The 18,880-nt window shown below is 40.2% G+C and overlaps 1 protein-coding gene and 1 non-coding gene across 3 annotated transcripts in view; one reads left to right on the forward strand and one right to left on the reverse strand.

Annotated features, from left to right (window-relative positions):
• The window catches only part of Ddx46 (DEAD-box helicase 46), a 51,171-nt gene extending 32,937 nt beyond the window's left edge, over positions 1 to 18,234 (forward strand). The window contains exons 16-23 of one of the 2 annotated variants that reach the window (XM_048447733.3): positions 630 to 823; positions 6,757 to 6,894; positions 7,281 to 7,430; positions 10,245 to 10,421; positions 11,731 to 11,949; positions 12,859 to 13,003; positions 13,561 to 13,634; positions 15,570 to 18,234. In XM_048447733.3, the coding sequence (XP_048303690.1) occupies positions 630 to 823; positions 6,757 to 6,894; positions 7,281 to 7,430; positions 10,245 to 10,421; positions 11,731 to 11,949; positions 12,859 to 13,003; positions 13,561 to 13,634; positions 15,570 to 15,617 (1,145 nt within the window). In that variant the 3' untranslated portion in view covers positions 15,618 to 18,234. The remainder of the gene's footprint in view (positions 1 to 629; positions 824 to 6,756; positions 6,895 to 7,280; positions 7,431 to 10,244; positions 10,422 to 11,730; positions 11,950 to 12,858; positions 13,004 to 13,560; positions 13,635 to 15,569) is intronic. The other variant, XM_048447734.3, reaches the window with a different exon arrangement.
• Positions 13,267 to 13,372, reverse strand: LOC125409106 (U6 spliceosomal RNA). The gene has a single exon (XR_007234687.1). It is a non-coding gene; the product is annotated as a U6 spliceosomal RNA (small nuclear RNA).
• Positions 18,235 to 18,880: the final 646 nt, after the last annotated feature.

Here is an 18,880-nt window from a genome sequence, read left to right on the forward strand (position 1 = left end):
AGCAATTATTCTCTATGTCTTCCTTTCACCTGTCCTTTATAACTTTGATACTTCCGTACTATCTTATGCTTTTATGATTTTCTTATCCTTTGTATTGTATATTGGGAATTAATACATTTCATATCCTTTTATATTTGTTCTGGTTCATGCAGTCATGATTTTGTGATTCATATTTTAACACGTATTAGATTTTATTCTAAAAGCTAGATAGTACATCCTTTGTGTATATTTATTATCTTCTTTTGATTCACTTGTTGATAGAGACCTAGGTGGTTTTATTATTAGACTCTTGAGTGTGATGTGACTATGGTATGTGTTTATCTTAACAGCTGTTAGTTCCTCTGAGTAATGGAGTTGCTAGAACCAGAACTCAGACTTTTTTTTTTTTGAGAAATCATCAAATTGATATAATTTTTAAGATTTATTTATTTATTTATTATGTATGCAGTGTTTTTCCTACATGTATGCCTGCGTGATAGAAGAGGGTGTGGTTGCTGGGAATTGAACTCAGATTTCTGAGCCATCTCTCCAGCCCTGAGTCTGTTTTTTATTTCTGTGTTTAGGACTTTCTTAGTAGAAATGGAAATTTTCAACATGTTTTTCTATTTGTCTCTTTAATTTACTTTCAGGTATTGATCAATACGACAGGGACAGCATCATAAATGACTTTAAGAATGGAACCTGCAAACTTCTCGTAGCCACGTCAGTGGCTGCTCGAGGTCTAGATGTGAAACACCTGATTCTTGTAGTAAATTACAGCTGTCCCAACCATTATGAAGATTATGTGCACAGAGCTGGACGGACTGGAAGGGCAGGCAACAAAGTAAAAGTCTTTACAGTCATGTCTTTACCACAGCACAGGTGTTTAGTTTCAGCAATAGATAGCAGAGTAACATTATGATGTTATTTTGAATGTCTTTAAATAGCTGAACATTGACTGGATGTTGTTAATCATGTGTGTGTGTGTGTGTCTCCATATTGTTAAAATGACCAGTTATGGGGCTGGAGAGACTGTGCTTCAGTTGGGAACACTGGCTCCTTTTTTTTTTTTAATTGAGTTTGTTTTGTTTTTAATGTTTATTTATTTATTTATTATGTATACAATAGTCTGTCTGTGTGTATGTCCCAGGCCAGCCAGAAGAGGGCACCAGACCTCATTACAGATGGTTGTGAGCCACCATGTGGTTGCCAGGAATTGAACTCAGGACCTTTGGAAGAGCAGGCAATGCTCTTAACCTCTGAGCCATCTCTCCAGCCCCACTGACTCCTTTTTGCAGAAGTCCTGTGCATAGGCAGTTTTCCTGTCCCAGCCACCTGCTCCTAACTAACTGGCAGCTGCTTCCCAAATAACTGACTCAGAGTCTTAATATAAATTATAAATGCTTGACCAATAGCCAGGCTTGTTACTAACTAGATCTTACAACTTAACCCGTTTCTATTAATCACTGTGCTGCCCCGAGGCTCATGGTTTACTTCTGTCCCATTTTGTGTGACCAACCTGTTCATCATCTTACTGGCGACTCCTTTGACTCCTTCCTTCTTCTTCCGTTCATTCTCAGTTTGGCTTTCCCACCTAACTATCCTGTTCAGCTATTGGCCAGCCAGCTTGTTTACTAAACTAATCATAGCGACATATATTCACACAGTGTACAGAGGATTATTCCACAGCACCTGTGTTCTGTTTATAGTACTCACTGTTCACAACCATCTGTAGCTACAGTTCTAGGTAATCCTGATACCCTCTTCTAGCCATGGTAGGCAGCAGGTGTATATGTGGTGCACAGACATAAAAGCAAACACTCATGCACATTTAAAACAAAATTAAGCCAGACAGTGATGACACTTGTCTTTAATCCCAGCACTTGTGGGTAGAGGCAGGCGAATCTGTGTGAGTTTGAGGCTGGCCTGGTCTAGAGAGTGAGTTCCAGGACAGCCAGGGTTACACAGAGAAACCCTGTCTTGAAAAACCAAAACCAGAACAAAGCAGAGTTAAGATTATCAGGTACCTTTGTGGTTTCTAGTAGGTAGTGGTAACAGTTTATATTTCACTCTTGCCTAACATGTTCTGCACATAGAGACACTTATGTATAATTCACGATGTTTCATTGCTTTTTTGTGCTTGTTTTCTTTACTTGACATTCTATAGTCTAAGGCAGTGGTTCTCAACATTCTTAGTACTGCTGCCCTTCAATACAGTTCCTCATGTTGTGATGACCACCCATAAATTATTCTGTGGCTACTTCATAACTATAATTTTGCTACTGTTATGAATCAAATGTAAATATCTTATATGCAACTCCCAAAGGGGCCTAAGATCTCATTACTGTTGTATTTGGGGGATGATGTCTTTGTCAAGGCTGTCCACAAACTGTTTATGTGCCACTACACACAACAAAAGTTCTTTCTTTTTGTTTTTTCTTTTTTTAAAAGATATTTATTTATTTATTTATTATGTATACAATATTCTGTCCGTGTGTATGCCTGCAGGCCAGAAGAGGGCACCAGACCCCATTACAGATGGTTGTGAGCCACCATGTGGTTGCTGGGAATTGAACTCAGAACCTTTGTAAGAGCAGGCAATGCTCTTAACCTCTGAGCCATCTCTCCAGCCCTCTTTTTGTTTTTTCTATTTTGCAATGCTGGGGATATAGCAAGTGTCTCATCACTGAGCTGTATGTCCAATCATTCCTTCCTTCTAAAGAAAAGAATTATTTAATTAATTTTTATGTGTATAGATGCTTTCCCTGCATATATATCTGTGTATACATTGCCTATGGAGACCAGTGTTGGATCCCCTGGAACTGGAGTTAAGACAATTGTGAACTGCTATGTTGGTGCTGGAAATCAAACCAGGTCTTCTGGAAGAGCACACAGTGCTCTTAACCACCGAGTCATTTCTCAGTGTTCCCTGCCCCCAGTAATTCTTTTGGAAGGCATGAGGGTATTTCGTTGTTAGAAATATTAATAATGATATATTTGATTTTTCAACCTTAGATGTTGCATCATGATGTAACAATAGTACCAGTGATAGCTTATTTTTCTGCTAAACTTCTGAGTTCTTTACATAAAAGAACATTTCATCCTCAGTATCCCAATGAAATAGGCACGGTTCATTTTATAGCTGAGAAAATTTGAGGCACATAAAATCTGTATCTTAGGTTCTGTAGCAATAGCACCTCCTTAATTGAGGTATTTTGAGGAATCTGGAAGCATATCCTATAGAAGGTTAAGGAATGGGACTGGAGAGATGGCTCAGTAGTTAACATTACCTGCTCCTCTTAAAGAAAGCCCAAATTTTGTTTCTAGCACCCACATGGTACTCCCAACTGTCAGAGGAACCTGGGTCCTCTGTCTTCCATGGGTTCCTGCACACATGTGGCACACAGGCATACCTCAACAACACATACACATAAAATGAATGAATAATTTCTTTTTTAAGATTAAGGAGTAGTGAGTATGTTTTAGGGGCCACATATACTCTCTCATCATACCCTCTTTCTGTTTGCACATGCGTGTTTATAACCGTATAAAATGGGATCGTCAGCTCATGGGATCATATCTGCAGAGCCTGGGCAGCAGATGGCGACTCCTGAAATTAGGTTAGGATGTATGTGAAGATGATAACCCGATGGTTTGTCCTCGTTCCTGCCCCGTCTTCCTCTTACCTGGACTGAAGAGTTGCTGGGGCATCTGAGTGCTCACTTTCCAGACTCCCAGGAAGATGATACAGATGATTTCGTTTTTGCAAAATAGTTTCAGAAATACATAATTATGTAAAGAATGTGTTTGTGTACATAATCAAATACAAACATGCACTTTGTATTCTAAAAACATGAACAGAGCTTGAAGGTGCATTTCTCTAACACCAGCACTTAGGAAGCAGAGACGACACTCAACTACGTTGAGCTATAGAACTAGACTCTGACTCAGAAGATAAACTAAAAATGGCAGAATATGAATATATATATATGTGTGTATATATATATATATATTTATATATAAAATTCCAAAAGTAAAATGCTAAAGCTGAGCATTGGAATTCATGCACGTAATCCTAGCACTTGGAAAGCTGAGGCAGGAGGCTTGCCATTAGTTGAAGACCTGTATTGGATAGTGTCAGACTGTCTTAAAAAGCAACAAATAAACAAATTAAGAGGCTCAGCGGTTAAGAGCACTGACTGCTCTCATGGAGGACCCCATGGTAGCTCATAATTGTCTGTTAACTCCAGTTTCAAGGGATCCAATGTCCTCTTCTGAGGAAGTGCATATATGTGGTGCACAGACATGCATGCACTTCCTGTGGAGGTCAGAAGAAGCTTGGCCTATAGTTTAGGCTTGTTCCTACCTGTTTTTTATAACTTAAATTAATCCATTTCTGTTAATCTATATCCTGCCGTGTGCGTGAGCTCTTTTCCGTCTATCCCTTTGTTTCCTCTCCCGTCTCCTGGCTGTCTTCTTCAGGTAGAAATAGCTTAGGTTCCTTCTCTTCCTTCCTCTCTCTGCCCAGAAGTCCTACCTATACCTCCTACCTACCTATTGGCCGTTTCAGCTTTTTATTAGACCAATTACAGTGATACACCTTCACACAATGTGCAGATATCCCACGACATGTCTGTGTGTGTACCATGTGTGAGCTTGGTGCACGCAGAAGTCAGAAAAGGCTTTGGATGCTCTAGACCTGGGGTCACAGGTGGGTGTGAGCCACCATGTGGGTGCTTAGAGTCAAGCTGGGTCCTCTGCCAGAGCAGCCGGCTCTCTTAGCTGTCAACTGTCCATCCCAGAAATCTTTCTTAAATTATGATGGTTTAATATGTGTTCTTATTTTCATTCTCTCCCAGTGTTCTTCCTACCATGTGGGTCTTCTTTCCATAGCCTTCCTTCTGCTCTCATATCAAGTGTACCCCGTTCCTTTCTTTCTGATTTTATAACCTACATGCACTCTAAATGTATGTATACATATTGAAAAATTAAAATCTAGGGTTCACATGTGGTATTTGATCATTAAAGTCTGTCTTATTTCACTTAACCTAATGACTTCTTGTACCATTTTCTACAAATGTCTTGATTTAATTTTTCTTCATACCTGTGTAAAATTCTGCTGTGTCTGTGCCACATTTGCATTATCCATTCACCTGTTGATGCATCTGTGCTGGCTCTGCTGCTTAGCAGTTGTGAATAGTGTGATATTTTCTGTAATTTATTGTCTCCCTCGGCCCCCCCAAGATAGTTTTTTTTTTTTTTTTTCCTGTAGCTTTGGAGCCTTTCCTGGAACTCACTCTATAGATAAGGCTGGCCTCTGCCTCCCAAGTGTTGGGATTAAAGGTGTGCGCTATCACTGCCTGACGTCATTTGTTTTCTTAATGTTAGCCATTTTGACTGGGATGAAATGGAGTATCAATGTAGTTTTAACTTGTCTTTCCCTGCTAAGGATGTTGAGCTGGGAGATGACTCTTGTCATTGTGGACCCGAACTCAATTACCAGAACTCAAGTAAAAAACTGGTGTGTGTAAGCATACACTTGTAATCCCAATGTTGAAAGGGCTTAGGCACACACACAGGTATTCCTGTGACCTGCTGGCCAGCCAGCCAGAAACTCCAGGCCCATTGGTGACCCTGTCTTTTTTTTTTTTTTAAGTTTTATTTATTTATTATGTATGCAGTGTTCTGCCTGCAGACCAGAAGAGGGCACCAGATCTCATTGCAGATGTCTGAGAATTAAACTCAGAACTTCTGGCAGAGCAGCCAATGCTTTTAACCTATGAGCCATCTCTTCAACCTGTCTTAAAGTAGCTCTTGTATATGCCTGTAGTAGACATTATTAGATTTCTTACTTGTTATGTGTGGAGCCCCCAAGAAACTATCTGCAGAAGCAGAGTTGTGTCCTGCCTCCCAAGCCAGGTATATTTGTCTCAAATTGTCCCCCAACGCCTCCCACCTAGGAGTGGACTATCTCTAAGTGACTGTGGGAAGAGAGCAGTGAGACAGAGGCTGACAGTCAGTCTCCTCCATCAGAGGTCACTGTCGCTGGCCCTTAAAGAGCCTGGAGTGGAGAGAATGCGGAAGTTCATGGAATGGCAGAGAGGGTGATCTGAACTGGGAACTGCAGCCAGCTGCCTCTGCTTCCCAAGTGTCCGCTGGTTGTTTACAAAGCTCAGTTTATGGTGTTAAAAAAATGTATATTGAACTAAAGATAGAATTATGATATCTAAATAATTGTACTTCTTAGTATTGCTTTGGCTGCTTGCCATCTTCTGTGTTTTCATGTGACTTTTAGGATTGTTTTTCCTAGTTCAATAATGAATGTCATTGGAATTTTCTGGGTATTATATTGAGTCTGTTTATCATGTCTCAGTAATATAGCAATCTCACTTTATTAATCCTTCCTGACAGGTCTTTTCTTGTATTGTCGTCTTCAATTTCTTCTTTTTGGAGACAGGGTCTCATACCTTAGGTGTGCCTAGAATTGATTGTGTAGCTGCCTCGACCTGTGTGGTGGGGTGGAACCCAGGGCTTGTGCACGCTGGGCAAGCACCCTGCCAATAGAATGCATCTTCAGAGTTTTAATGTATTCAGTGTAGAAATCTTTGCCTTTTTGGTTAGGCTTATTTCTAGACTTTTTTTTTTTTTTTTTGAGATCTGTGAATGAGGTATTCCTCATCTTGTCAGTAGGTTTGTTACTGGTTTACAATTAAGGTGCTGGGTTTTTGTGTTGATTTTGAATCATCTTGTTTAATTCTGTTTCCTCATTTTCATTAGGGCTATGCCTACACTTTCATCACAGAAGATCAAGCTCGCTATGCTGGTGACATAATTAAAGCTCTTGAATTGTCAGGGACGGCAGTGCCTCCCGACCTGGAAAAGCTCTGGAGTGACTTCAAAGATCAGCAGAAAGCAGTGAGTTCTAAACTTCCTTATATGAGTCATTGACGTGACTGGTAACTGTGTTCACTTATATCTTAGGTTTTTTTGTTTTGTTTTGTTTTGTTTTTTTTGCTCCCCCTCCCCTCCAGAGTATTTCTATGTAGCTCTGGCTGTCCTGGTACTTGGTATATAGACTAAGCTGGCCTCAAGCTCTCAGATTTATCTGCTTCTGCCTCACGAGTGCTCATATTAAAGGTGCCCATCCAGCCACTTACATTTTTAGAAGGGAAAATAATGAAACTAGAATCTTCTCTTTTGCTTAAACTTTGTTATGTTTTTTGTTAGGTTGGTATATTCTACTTTGAAAATATTTAGTAGGTTTTACTCTAAAAATTATCTTTGTTAACTTTTTTTTAAAGGAAGGAAAAATAATTAAAAAGAGTAGTGGTTTCTCTGGCAAGGGATTCAAGTTTGATGAAACAGAACAGGCGTTAGCCAACGAGAGGAAGAAGTTACAGAAAGCTGCTCTTGGCCTGCAGGATTCAGATGATGAGGATGCTGCAGTCGATGTAAGTATCGCGGCCTCTGCGTGTGTGCCGTGGGGTGGTTTGTGAGCTTGCTTGTTCATAGGAGGACGTTTTTTACACATCATAGTAAATTATTCCAAGCTAGACGTGGTAATCTGTGACTGTACCAGATGCTCAGAGGACTGTGGCAGGAGCAGTGACCCCAGAGCACAAGGTCAGCCTGGGCAGCACAGCAGACTCTCTCATGTAACCGCAGATGGCCTCTGCTGAGACATCGTCTTGGAAGTAGGTTTAGCCTGACCAGGCTGTTGAGAACACTGAAACCAGTGAGAGTATTGGTTCAGGACTGAACACAGACAGGGCAGGTTTCCTGTCAGCTGCTGGCCGTTTCTTTCTGGTGTACCACATGAGCGTAGAATAAAGTAAAGTGGCTGCTCGGTTATATGTTTACCTTGTAGCGAGTAAACTCAAGTTAGCAGGTTAGAGCTGGGCATGGTAGCATACTTAGCACTCGGGCGTCAGAAGGATCCCTTTGAATTTTGTGGTGCTGTGGTATACATAGTAAGTTGCAGGCTAGCCAGGGCTGCATCGTGAGACCCTCTCTCAAAAAGGAAAAGTCAAAAACAAAAAATGATGTTGATCAAGTCATTCGATCTACCTTACTTTCAAGAGGAATGTTCCCCATAATTTAAAAAACCATGTTATATATATGACACATGCACACAAAATACACAAATGTGATTTTCTTTTGTTTGTTTGTTTTAAGGCAAGGTTTTTCTGTGTAGCCCTGATTGTCCTAGAACTTACTGTGTAGACCAGGCTGGCCTCAAACTGAGAGATTTCCCTGCCTCTGCCTCCTGAATGTTGGGGTTAAAGACTGTGCCACCACCACCCAGCTTCTTTACTGAGATTTTTAAAAGCATGTGTGCTGTTTAATTTAAAACAACATCACTCAGTTAAATGCACAGTTGCAAACACCCTCACCATAGAAACTATTTGGCTCTAACTCCATAAGGGAAAACATATATATATATATATATATATATATATATATATATATATATATATATATTTATTTATTTTATAAAAAGAAACTAAATTGAGACTATTTCATTAGAAATGTTTTCTAAATTAATTAAATTTAAGTCCAACAAGCTTTCCCTACATTTGAGTCTGAGAAGATAAAAGACCCACTACATCTGATCTTTTGAAGGAAGTTATGTGGCTTTCATCATGATTCCACAAGTCATTTTGGGTAAAACTGTCCTTTTTTGTTTGTCCTTTTTTCAATTCTATTGTAATAATTAATTTTGTGTGTTTCTGTGGTGCATGATCCATGGCATGTGTGTTGGGGCCCGAGGACAGTGTAGGTGACTCGGCTCTCTTTGCTTGTAGATCCTGGAGCGCCACTCCGTCAGCAGGCTTACATGGCAGGTGCCATCTCACCAGCTGGTTTTTCGTTTCTGTTAATTTTTTGAGACAGGATTTTGATGTGTGTCACCAAGCCCTGTTCAAAGACATTTAAAACAAGACAAGGGAGCTGGTGAGATGGCTCAGATAAAGGCGCTTGCCATATAAACCTGGGTACTTGAGTTCTATCCCTAGAATCCATGTAAAGATGGGAGGAGGGAGCTGACTCCGTGTGTTATCCATTGAGGCACACACAGTTAATAGCAGGTGATTTTCCTTTTTTAATGGCAGTATAGATAACTACACTAGGGTTCCTGGTTTGGAGAATTGAAAGCTTCATTGTTGCTCTTGCCTCATAGGGAAGTTAGCCTTCATTTCCTTCCTTGTCCCTTCTCTTTCTCGTTTGTTTATTCTACAGGTTGTTGTTATGTATGCAGCCTGCCCTGGCCTGTTGATCCTTCTATCCCAATCTCTATAGAGTGCTGGGATTAGAAGTATATACCTCTCTGCTGACCCATTTTTCTTCATTTAAAAGAAGGACTCAGTTATTAGAGTGCTTTCTGGTAATTGAGAGCCTGGTATGATCTCCAGCAGTGTAAGAACTCAGTGTGAAGCTGCAAACCTGCAGTCCCAGCCCTTGGAAAAGGAGAGGAGAAGGTTCAGGAGTTCACGGTCAGGCTGAAGATAGGACTCCGTAGCTGAGAGCACTTGTTGCTCTCCTGGAGGACCCAGGTTCAGTTCCTCCAGTTCCTGCGTGGTGGCTCACCACCCTCTCTAACTGCAGTTCCAGGGCAACCAAAGTCCTCTTCTGGCCTCCTTAGACACCAAGCATATACATGGTACATATATATGCAAGCAGGCAAAACACATGTCAAATAAAATGAATAAATTTTAAAAAAAGCATTGAGGGTGATCCTCAGCTATTCAGTGGTTTATCCGACTGAGCTGCATGACAGCCTGTCTCAAAAGAGAAAGAAAAATACTCGTTTTAGGAATTAGAGGTGGGAGTCCTGCTTAGGAGCGCACTGCATCATTCCTCCTGAGACTTGTGGGCTTTGAGTGACAGCCCTTCTACCTTCTATCATTATAGAACAAACTGGAACAGTTCAGTGCGTCATTTGTGCTGCTCTGACTTCATTGACAAGATGAGGATGGATTTTTTTTTTCCTTTTTTTTTTTTTTTTTTTGCTTCTCAGAAGTCTGATTACGGCAATCTTATAGTATGACAGATTCTTTGTCTTTTTTTTTTTTTAATTTTTCCATCATAGACAATTTTTTGAAAGAAAAGTTAGTGAAGAGCTGGTTTTTCTGTTGATTCATGTATTTGAATTTATGTAAATTTAACTAATTCTAACCTTTTATGGAAACATTTCTTTTTATGTAGGTGCAACTAAATTAATATTTCTAACCCAGTATTTACTAATTCTTTGTTTTCTCCTGTTTTAGATTGATGAACAGATTGAGAGCATGTTTAATTCAAAGAAGAGAGTAAAAGACATGGCTGCACCTGGCACATCTAGTGTGCCTGCCCCAACCGCAGGCAACGCTGAGAAGCTAGAGATTGCCAAGAGGCTGGCTCTTAGAATCAACGCTCAGAAGAACCTAGGCATCGAGTCTCAGGTATTAAGTAATTTGTTCCGAGTCTTAGTCATTGTTCCTGTTGCCATGACAGGAGAATCTGTAGAGTGATGGTTCAAAGTGGAAAGTGTTTCATTTTTAAAAAAGCATGGTTTTTTTGTAGCCTAGGCTGGCCTCGAGCCCTCTGTGTAGCCAAGGATGACCCTGTCCTGGTCTTTCTTTCTCTGCCTCCCACGTGCCAGGATGACAAGTGTGCCCCACGTGCTTCAGACCCCACTTTCAGTGTGGGTCCCCTCCAGGAGCATCTCTGTGTGCCTCTTGTAGAACCCCATAAGGCCTATGAGTTGTGGACAGCTCATAGAGAGTAGATGAGCATCCTGATCCAGAATGCTCCAGAATCTGAAACTCTTTTCTTTGGTGATCTGATGTTGAGTGTTTTTTTGTTTTTTTTTTTTTGTTTTTTGTTTTTTTGAGATAGGGTTTTCTCTGTGTAACCCTGGCTGTTCAGGAACTCACTATGTAGTTCAGGCTGGCCTCTAATTCACAAAGATCTGCCTGTCTCTGCCTACCGAGTGCTAGGACTAAAGGTGTGTGACACCACGCCTAGCTGAGGTGGTTTTTAGACACAGGGTCTGTATTCCTAGCCAACCCAAAGCTGACAGTTTCTCCTTTCCTGCTCCTGAGATCATAGGAGTGCGCCGTCGTGCTGGGCACTGCTTACTACCAAGTAAAACAGAAGGTTTTGATTTTTTTTTTTATTTTTTATTTTTTTTGGCTTTGGTTTGTCGAGACAGGGTTTCTCTGTAGCTTTGGAGTCTGTCCTGGAACTCGGTCTGTAGATAAGGCTGGCTTTGAACTCATAGAGATCCACCTGCCTATGCCTCCCAAGTGCTGGGATTAAAGGTGTGCACCACCACCGCCCAGCAAAATAGAATTTTTATAGCATGCCTAAAGAATGATAAGTTATTGAGTTTTTGGATGGTTCATTGTGGGTAGGGGAAGGCTCAGTGATGATGGCCACACAGGCATTGTAACAAAGTAGAAATGCCACAAGTCACAAGATATACGATTTTAGAAAAACCGTGTTATGTTCTGTGTACTGTGCGTTAGCTAATGCTCCGTGTCTACAGTGTGGTGATACATGGTAGGCCACTGACTGTCCCTTGGTTTTCTCGTCAACATGAGAGGAAAATGACATTAGCAGTTATGCACTCACACTGTGTGAGGGATTGCTTTCGATACTTTCTGTTTATTAAGCGGAATTAGTGGCTTTGGGGAGAATCATTTATGGTGAGGTCCTTGGCCCTCTCTCTTCTGCAGCTGAGGTTTAACTGGAGGTCTTCTTAAACCGCAGGATGTGATGCAGCAAGCCACCAATGCCATTCTCAGAGGGGGCACCATTCTGGCTCCCACGGTGTCGGCAAAAACCATTGCAGAACAGCTTGCTGAAAAGATCAATGCCAAGCTCAATTATGTGCCTTTGGAGAAACAGGAAGAGGAGAGGCAGGAGGGTGGGCAGAGCGAATCTTTCAAGAGATACGAGGAAGAGTTAGAAATTAATGACTTCCCACAGGCAAGTAACAAATATAAAGGTTTTTATATTGTGAAGTAGAAATGCTTCTTTCAGAACAGAACCCTTTCCTTAAAACACATGTTGTTCTTTCTTAGTTCGTTTCTTTCTTTTCTTTCTTTCTTTCTTTCTTTCTTTCTTTCTTTCTTTCTCTCTCTCTCTCTCTCTCTCTCTCTCTCTCTCTCTCTCTCTCTTTCTTTCTTTCTTTCTTTCTTTCTTTCTTTTTGAGGTAGGGCCTGACCCTCCTACCTCACAGGTGCTGGGTTGACAAGTACACATCTCCAGTCCTGTCTCTGCTTATTTTTTTTCTGCACTAGAGGAGAACCTAGGACTTTATACACGCAGACAACACTTCAGTGCTGATCTGGACCTCCAGCCCCTGAGACAGGATTGTTTCTAAGTGAACATTAAATGCCTGACTTTTACCTATATAGGCGAGAGTAATAGTGAATCTGTGATCTGTTCTCTTTCTCTCTTTCTTTTCTTTCCTTCCTTTTTTTTTTCTTTTTTCTTTTAGTTTTGAGACACGGTTTCTCTGTGTAATCCTAGCTATCTTGGAACTCTGTCGCCCAGGCTGGCCTCAAACTCAAAGAGATCCTCCTGCCTCTGCTTCCCAATGCTGGGGTTAAAGGTGTGCATTGCCACTGCCTAGTGAATTCTTTTTCAGCCCAGAATTTTAGATTAATTGTGTGGTATTGTGTGTTAGGAGTTGGGAGGAGAACAGGGATCAGGATGGGCGTGTCAGTCAGAGGACAGCTTGCTGGAATTGGTTTTCTCCTTCTACCGCAAGTTCAGGGGTTGAACTCAGGTCGCTAGCCTGGGCAGCGGAACCCTTATCCACTGAGCGTCTATCTCACCTGCCCTCAACTCAGACTTCTGTGTTGTGATTTGAGTCCCCAAACCTTTTTTTAGACGGCGAGATGGAAAGTCACATCTAAGGAAGCTCTGCAGAGAATCAGTGAGTACTCGGAAGCCGCCATCACCATCAGAGGCACCTACTTCCCTCCTGGCAAAGAGCCCAAGGAAGGAGAGCGGAAAATTTACTTGGCGATTGAAAGTACGTACCGTTGCTTTTGTGTGACACCTGAGTTAGATCAGGGTTGATGTAGGTGTAACACGAGTCAGTGTGAAGTTGATAGTAGGAAAGAACTGAAAATAGGGACACCTCTAAGAAATCTGTGACCATGTGTCGCTTGAGGTCTTATAAGTTCAGAATACAGTTGTATAGATTCAAAGCTGACAGACCTATTGTGGTGATTAATGTTTGAAAATTGCTTTAAAGAAGGTACGAATTTTAAGGACATACACATTTTCTTTTATTTAAATACTTAGTACTTCATGATTTTGTGTGTCATCCTTATTCAGGGGCCATGTTCCTCTTCTCTGCATCTTCATAGTTTGGTGCATGTGCTGTCCAAGTGCGCACAGGCTTGACACACTTCTGTTAGGTCCAATGCTTTGGTCAGCATTTAAGTTAGAAAGTCACCCAGCTGTACCAGTTCACTATCTTGGCAGGCAGTATACTCCCTAACATTACCTCAGGCGTGGTCTCCTGGACCTCCTTTCAGTGGAGAAACAGTAGTATGAACCATACATTTTCTACTCAATCATCAGGTGCCAACGAGCTGGCTGTGCAGAAAGCAAAGGCAGAAATCACCAGGCTCATTAAAGAAGAACTGATCCGACTGGTAAGTGAAACCCTCAGGCCTTACTTGTTTTAGTGACTGTTTATCGAACTTTAATACACACGGGCATAGAAATCATAAACACCTGTCTTACCAGCTGAACACCTGGAATCCTGGTGTTTTCGGAAGTGGAAGCTGTTGAGTTTCAAGGCCAGCCTGGTGGAGCTTGAGACCCTGTCTCAACGCAGAAATCTTTTTTTTTTTAAAGATTAATTTAGTTATTATGTATACAGTGTTCTATCTGCATGCCACAAGAAGACACCAGATCTCATTATAGATGGTTGTGAGCCACTGTGTGGTTCCTGGGAATTGAACTCAAGACCTTTGGGAAATCAGCCAGGGCTTTTAACCTCTGAGCTATCTTTCCAGCCTCACATAAATATATCTTGATGAAATTTTGGAGTAGGCACTTGAGTGTGTCACTATCTAAATGAAGAAATGCAGATCTTTGCTCCATCTAGAAGTCTGGCCTCTGGCTTCCATTAGTTTTATGTGTTTTCACCTCTGCGTAGTGAGACTACTTGCTGTCTACTCTTCATGCCTCAGCTTTATACTGAGGAGGCCAGCCTATTGTTGCAGGTGGCAACAATGCATGCCTTTTCATACCTGCATGCTATTTCATTGTTTATATACATTGCAGTTTGCTTACATACTGAACTTGAGGGTATTCTACTTTTGACTTTTATGAATAACATAATTGTGAACCTTCTTTGATTTTTTGCTATACATTAATGCATTTTTTTATTGAATATACACTTTGGAATAGAATTTCTATTTTTAAATACCATATAGTCTTATCTATTTAGTAGGTATTATTACCACATTGTTTTGCAAAAGGATTTACCAGTTTTCACTTATTGGAGCATCTGAAATGCCAGTTATTCTGTGTCCTGACCAGCCCATGGTGTGGCCAGTATTTTAAACTTTGGGCAGTGAGTTAAATTTGGAAAAAGAAAAGCCTACTAAAGATAAAATTTCTAAGGGAGCCACAGATACATCGTTGATCTTAAGTACCAGTTGTGGGCTACAAACTCTTCATGCAGCAGCTTCTTTGGAAAAGAAGTCTGCTTAGTTATCTAAGGATAAATGCAGTTGGGGGGGGGCTTTTCTGAAATTCCATTTACACATAGAAATCTTTTTGGGGGATTTTTAAGTTGTTATTTTTTAATTTTTTGGAGGCAGGGTTTCTCTATGTAATCCTGGCTGTCCTGGAACTCACTCTGTAGACCAGGCTGGCCTCAAACTCACAGAAATTTGCCTACTTCTGCCTCCTGAGTGCTGTGATTCTATGCAAGTGCCCAATTTGAGGCAAGGAATATTTTTTGTTAACAATTTTTTTTTTATCTTATGTGCATTGGTATTTTTCCTACATGAATCCCTGTGTGAGGCTGTTAGATCCCCTGGAACTGGAGCTGCAGACAGTTGTGAGCTGTGTGTGGGTGCTGGAATTGAACTCCCATCCTCTGAAAGAGCAGCCAGTGCTCTTAACTACTGAGCCATCTCTCTAGCCCAGGGAAATAGTTTTTTAAAAAGAAGGTATACAACACAAGAGAAAATACAAACAAGCTTTAAGTCAAGGACTTAAGCCAAGTATGGTGACTCATACTTGTAATCCCAGTGCTTAGTAGGCTGGCCAAGAGGATTTCATACATTCATGGTTAGCCTGGGTTATTGAATATAGTAGTGTACAACGGTTTTGAGATTATTTCACTAAAGAGTAATAGAAAAAGAACTTCATGCTTGGAGACTACAGAGTTATCAGGGAAAGGATGTGGGCAAACAGAGAGAATGAATTCATTACTGAACTATCCCTCTGCTTCCACTGCCTTTTTATTTTGGCTATGTGATAGTATAACAAATTGTTAAAAGAAAATTATCTTAAACATTCACCTTTTTTATGTGTGCTTTTTCTAACCTACCTTTTATTTTCTGTCATAGCAAAATTCGTACCAACCAACAAATAAAGGACGATACAAAGTATTATAAACCACTTGGAGCCACTTTGTACCTGTGCTGGTCTGTGACGTTTACAATGTATTGTAAAGTAAGACTCTGAAATTCTGTCTTGCTTATTTTTTAAATACAAGAAACTAGTTGTTCGTTACAGAAGTCGTCTGTCAGTAAGTACTGCCCCACACTGGTCCAAACCCCATTCCAATCAGACCTCCTTTCAGAGTGCGATACTCCTTAATGTCAACCTTGGATACCAATATTTAAGAGTCTGGAAACAGTGGGGTTTTGTCTTGAATGTACTAATAAAGTCTGTCAGTCACTGAGGGTCACTGACCTCTCCTCTGTCACTGAAAATGCGATGTGATCATCTGAGAAAGGTGACGTCCTTGTCATGTTTGTTGCTGCCTTTTAAGCTTACCTCCTCTATTTGACTGACTGGAACTCATGAACAGGATCAAAGAATGTTACAATAGACATTCACAAAATAGGTTCAGAGTTTTTATTTTAATTTTTTTCATCAGAAATGAGTAATAGTTGGTTTGCCTTTGGTTTTGTAAAATTAGACATAAGCAGCATAATGAGATTTTTGCATTTCTTTCTTTTATTCTTCCTCCTTTTGAGAGAGTCCCTTTGCAGCACAGACTGGCCTTGAACTTGTGATCCTCTTGCATCTACCTCTCTAGTGCTTGAGATTGCCACCCTCATCTTTCCACGTCTTTCTGCTGCATTAATGTTACTGTGTCAGGTTCCCTCCCAACCTGACTGTGCCTAAATGCTAATTCGTTCCTTGCCTACTTTTAGAGAAAGTGATTGTGGCTATATCATATTAAAAATATGATTCCTTTCCCTCCAAAGTGTTTCTTTAGACATCTATATTATGCTATATATAAATATCTTATTGCTTTTAGTCTCATTGTCCTTCAGGATGATTGAGTAGGTTATGAATTTTTCCCTGTTAAAACAAGGCAGGTGGTGAATGCCTGTAATCCTGGAACCCAAAGCAGGGGTACAAAGATCATGAATTTGAGGCCATCCTGGGGTTACATAATGAAGCCTTACAGGAGATAGAGGCAGGCAAATTTCTGGGAGTTAAGGCTAGCCTGGCTGCCAAGGCTACACAGAGAAACCCTGTCTTGGAAAACAAAAACATAAAGCAACAACAAAGAACAGGGCTGGGGATCTAGGTCAGTGGTAGTGCACTTGCCTAAGTGTGCCCAAGGTCTAACACAAGAAAAAAGCAAGTGCTGGTTCTTAGGCAGATGAGGTGACTCGGATGACTTGGATGGTAAGGTTTGTGCTGCCAAATCTGGTCACCTGAGTTCAATCCTATGATCCATATAGCACGAAGTATAAGTTGTTCTTTGACATGCAGTATGTGCTCATATGCATACATGTGGGCACAAGCGCACATACACACACAAATATAATAAAAGAAAACAAGCAAATTACATGAAATATTGGTATTTAAGTTTCAGGTTACAGTCTCTCTTGGTAAAAGTGCACAACATTTAGTACACAACCCCCCTCCTCCAAGAATTGTACTTTAGAGCTTTTGGGGTCTGATTCTGAGTGGTGTAATTGGATTGCCTGAAACTATTTTTAATACTCCGGATACATAAAGACTTCATATTGTCATCAGAAAAAAAGCTTTCTCGGGTATTTAATAAATATTTCTTAAATTAAGAGGTAGAAAATTTCTTTAAGCATCCTTGACTTAAACCCACACATGTAATCTCAACCTTTAGGAGGCAGAGGCAGGATGATCCATGGGTTCAAGGCCAACCTATTCTACATAATGAGTTTCAGGCCAGTCAGTACTATATAGTAAGACCCTGTCTTATAAAAAAGAGAACAAACAAATATATATGTATATATTCTTGATTTAGAGTTTTTTAAGTCAGAGTATACTAGAGTTGTTAAATACTTTTAAGGCTAGAGAGGTCATCCGTAGTGAGGAGCCACTTGTTCATCCCAGCCGCCAGAATCACAGCATACTGAGGGGAATCCCACATCAGTGATCCATTCCTTAAGAGCGCTTGGTGCTCTTGTAGAGGACCCAGGTTCAGTTCCCAACACCCACATGGCAGCTAATATCTGTCTGTAATTCTAGTGATTCACAATCAAAACATTTTTAACATAGTTAATAACTGTATTGCTGAATGAGTATTCTGTTTGTTAAGTATAAGTGTCTTTGTCCTGGAAAGGTAAAATGTATTTGGGAAATAATTTTTAGACCTTCACATATCCAGTTATTTCTCTTGAAGGAAGAAAGTAGAGGAAATACTGTAACAATATCATGAAACTCAACTTCACACCAGAATAGTCGTCGTCAGCACTTTTTCCCGCCTTAGTTTGTTACCTTACAGAGTACATGGCAGTCACACTGGTTCAATGGTGCTCCCTGAAACTCGCTGGGTCTCTTTGAGGCCCAAAAGTTACATCATTTCGAATTTTCTGTTTGTGGATCTCTTTGTGAAGAAACACTGATAGTATTTTGTTCTAAAATGAAATTTTGCTTAATACATTTTTTTAGTATCAATACTGACTTGGTTTTTAAAGTTTGGATGATGTACAAATTTTGTTTTTAATGCAATATCAATATTTGCTCAAGGTCTCTAAATTCCTTACAGAATAAAGTTAATTCAGTCTGGATTGGTCTCAGATTATCTTTCCTTGAATACTTTGTTTTGCTTTTTCTATAGTCTTTTTTTATATTGTAGACATGTAAGAGAAGTATTATTGCTGGTGTATCTTTGTGAGTTTTTTAAGACAGAGTGTCATTGTGTAACCCAAGCTCTCCTGGAACTTGCTTTGTAGACCAGGCTGACCTTGAACTCACAGAGAGATCTTCCTGCCTCTCCCTCCCAAGTGCTGGGAGGCATACATAGTGTGCATCTTTTAAAAAATTTGCAAAATAAATTTTATGTATTTTTAATGTGTGTTTATTTATTTATTTGTTTATTTGTCTGCATGTATGTCTGTGTATCATATATGTCCCTGGTGCCTGCAGAGGCCAGACTAGGGCGTTGGTTTCCTTGATACATGAAAAATTAATATTGTCACACAAAAAAAAGCTTTATCAGGATTTAAATAAGTGTTTCTTAAATTACGAGGCAGAAAAGTTCTTTAAGCATTCTAGACTTAAACCAGGTATGGAGGCACGCACATGTAACCCCAGCTTTCAAGAGGCAGGATGGTCCCTGTGTTTGCCATCTTGTCAGTCCTGTATATTTGTTTCAGGAAAATATTTCTTCTTTTTCATTGTTTTATCTTGTTGTTTTTGTTGTTTGCTTGTT

Source organism: Myodes glareolus, chromosome 14 (genome assembly GCF_982192425.1).
Source record: "Myodes glareolus chromosome 14, mMyoGla1.1, whole genome shotgun sequence".
NCBI classification, from domain to species: Eukaryota; Metazoa; Chordata; class Mammalia; order Rodentia; family Cricetidae; genus Myodes; species Myodes glareolus.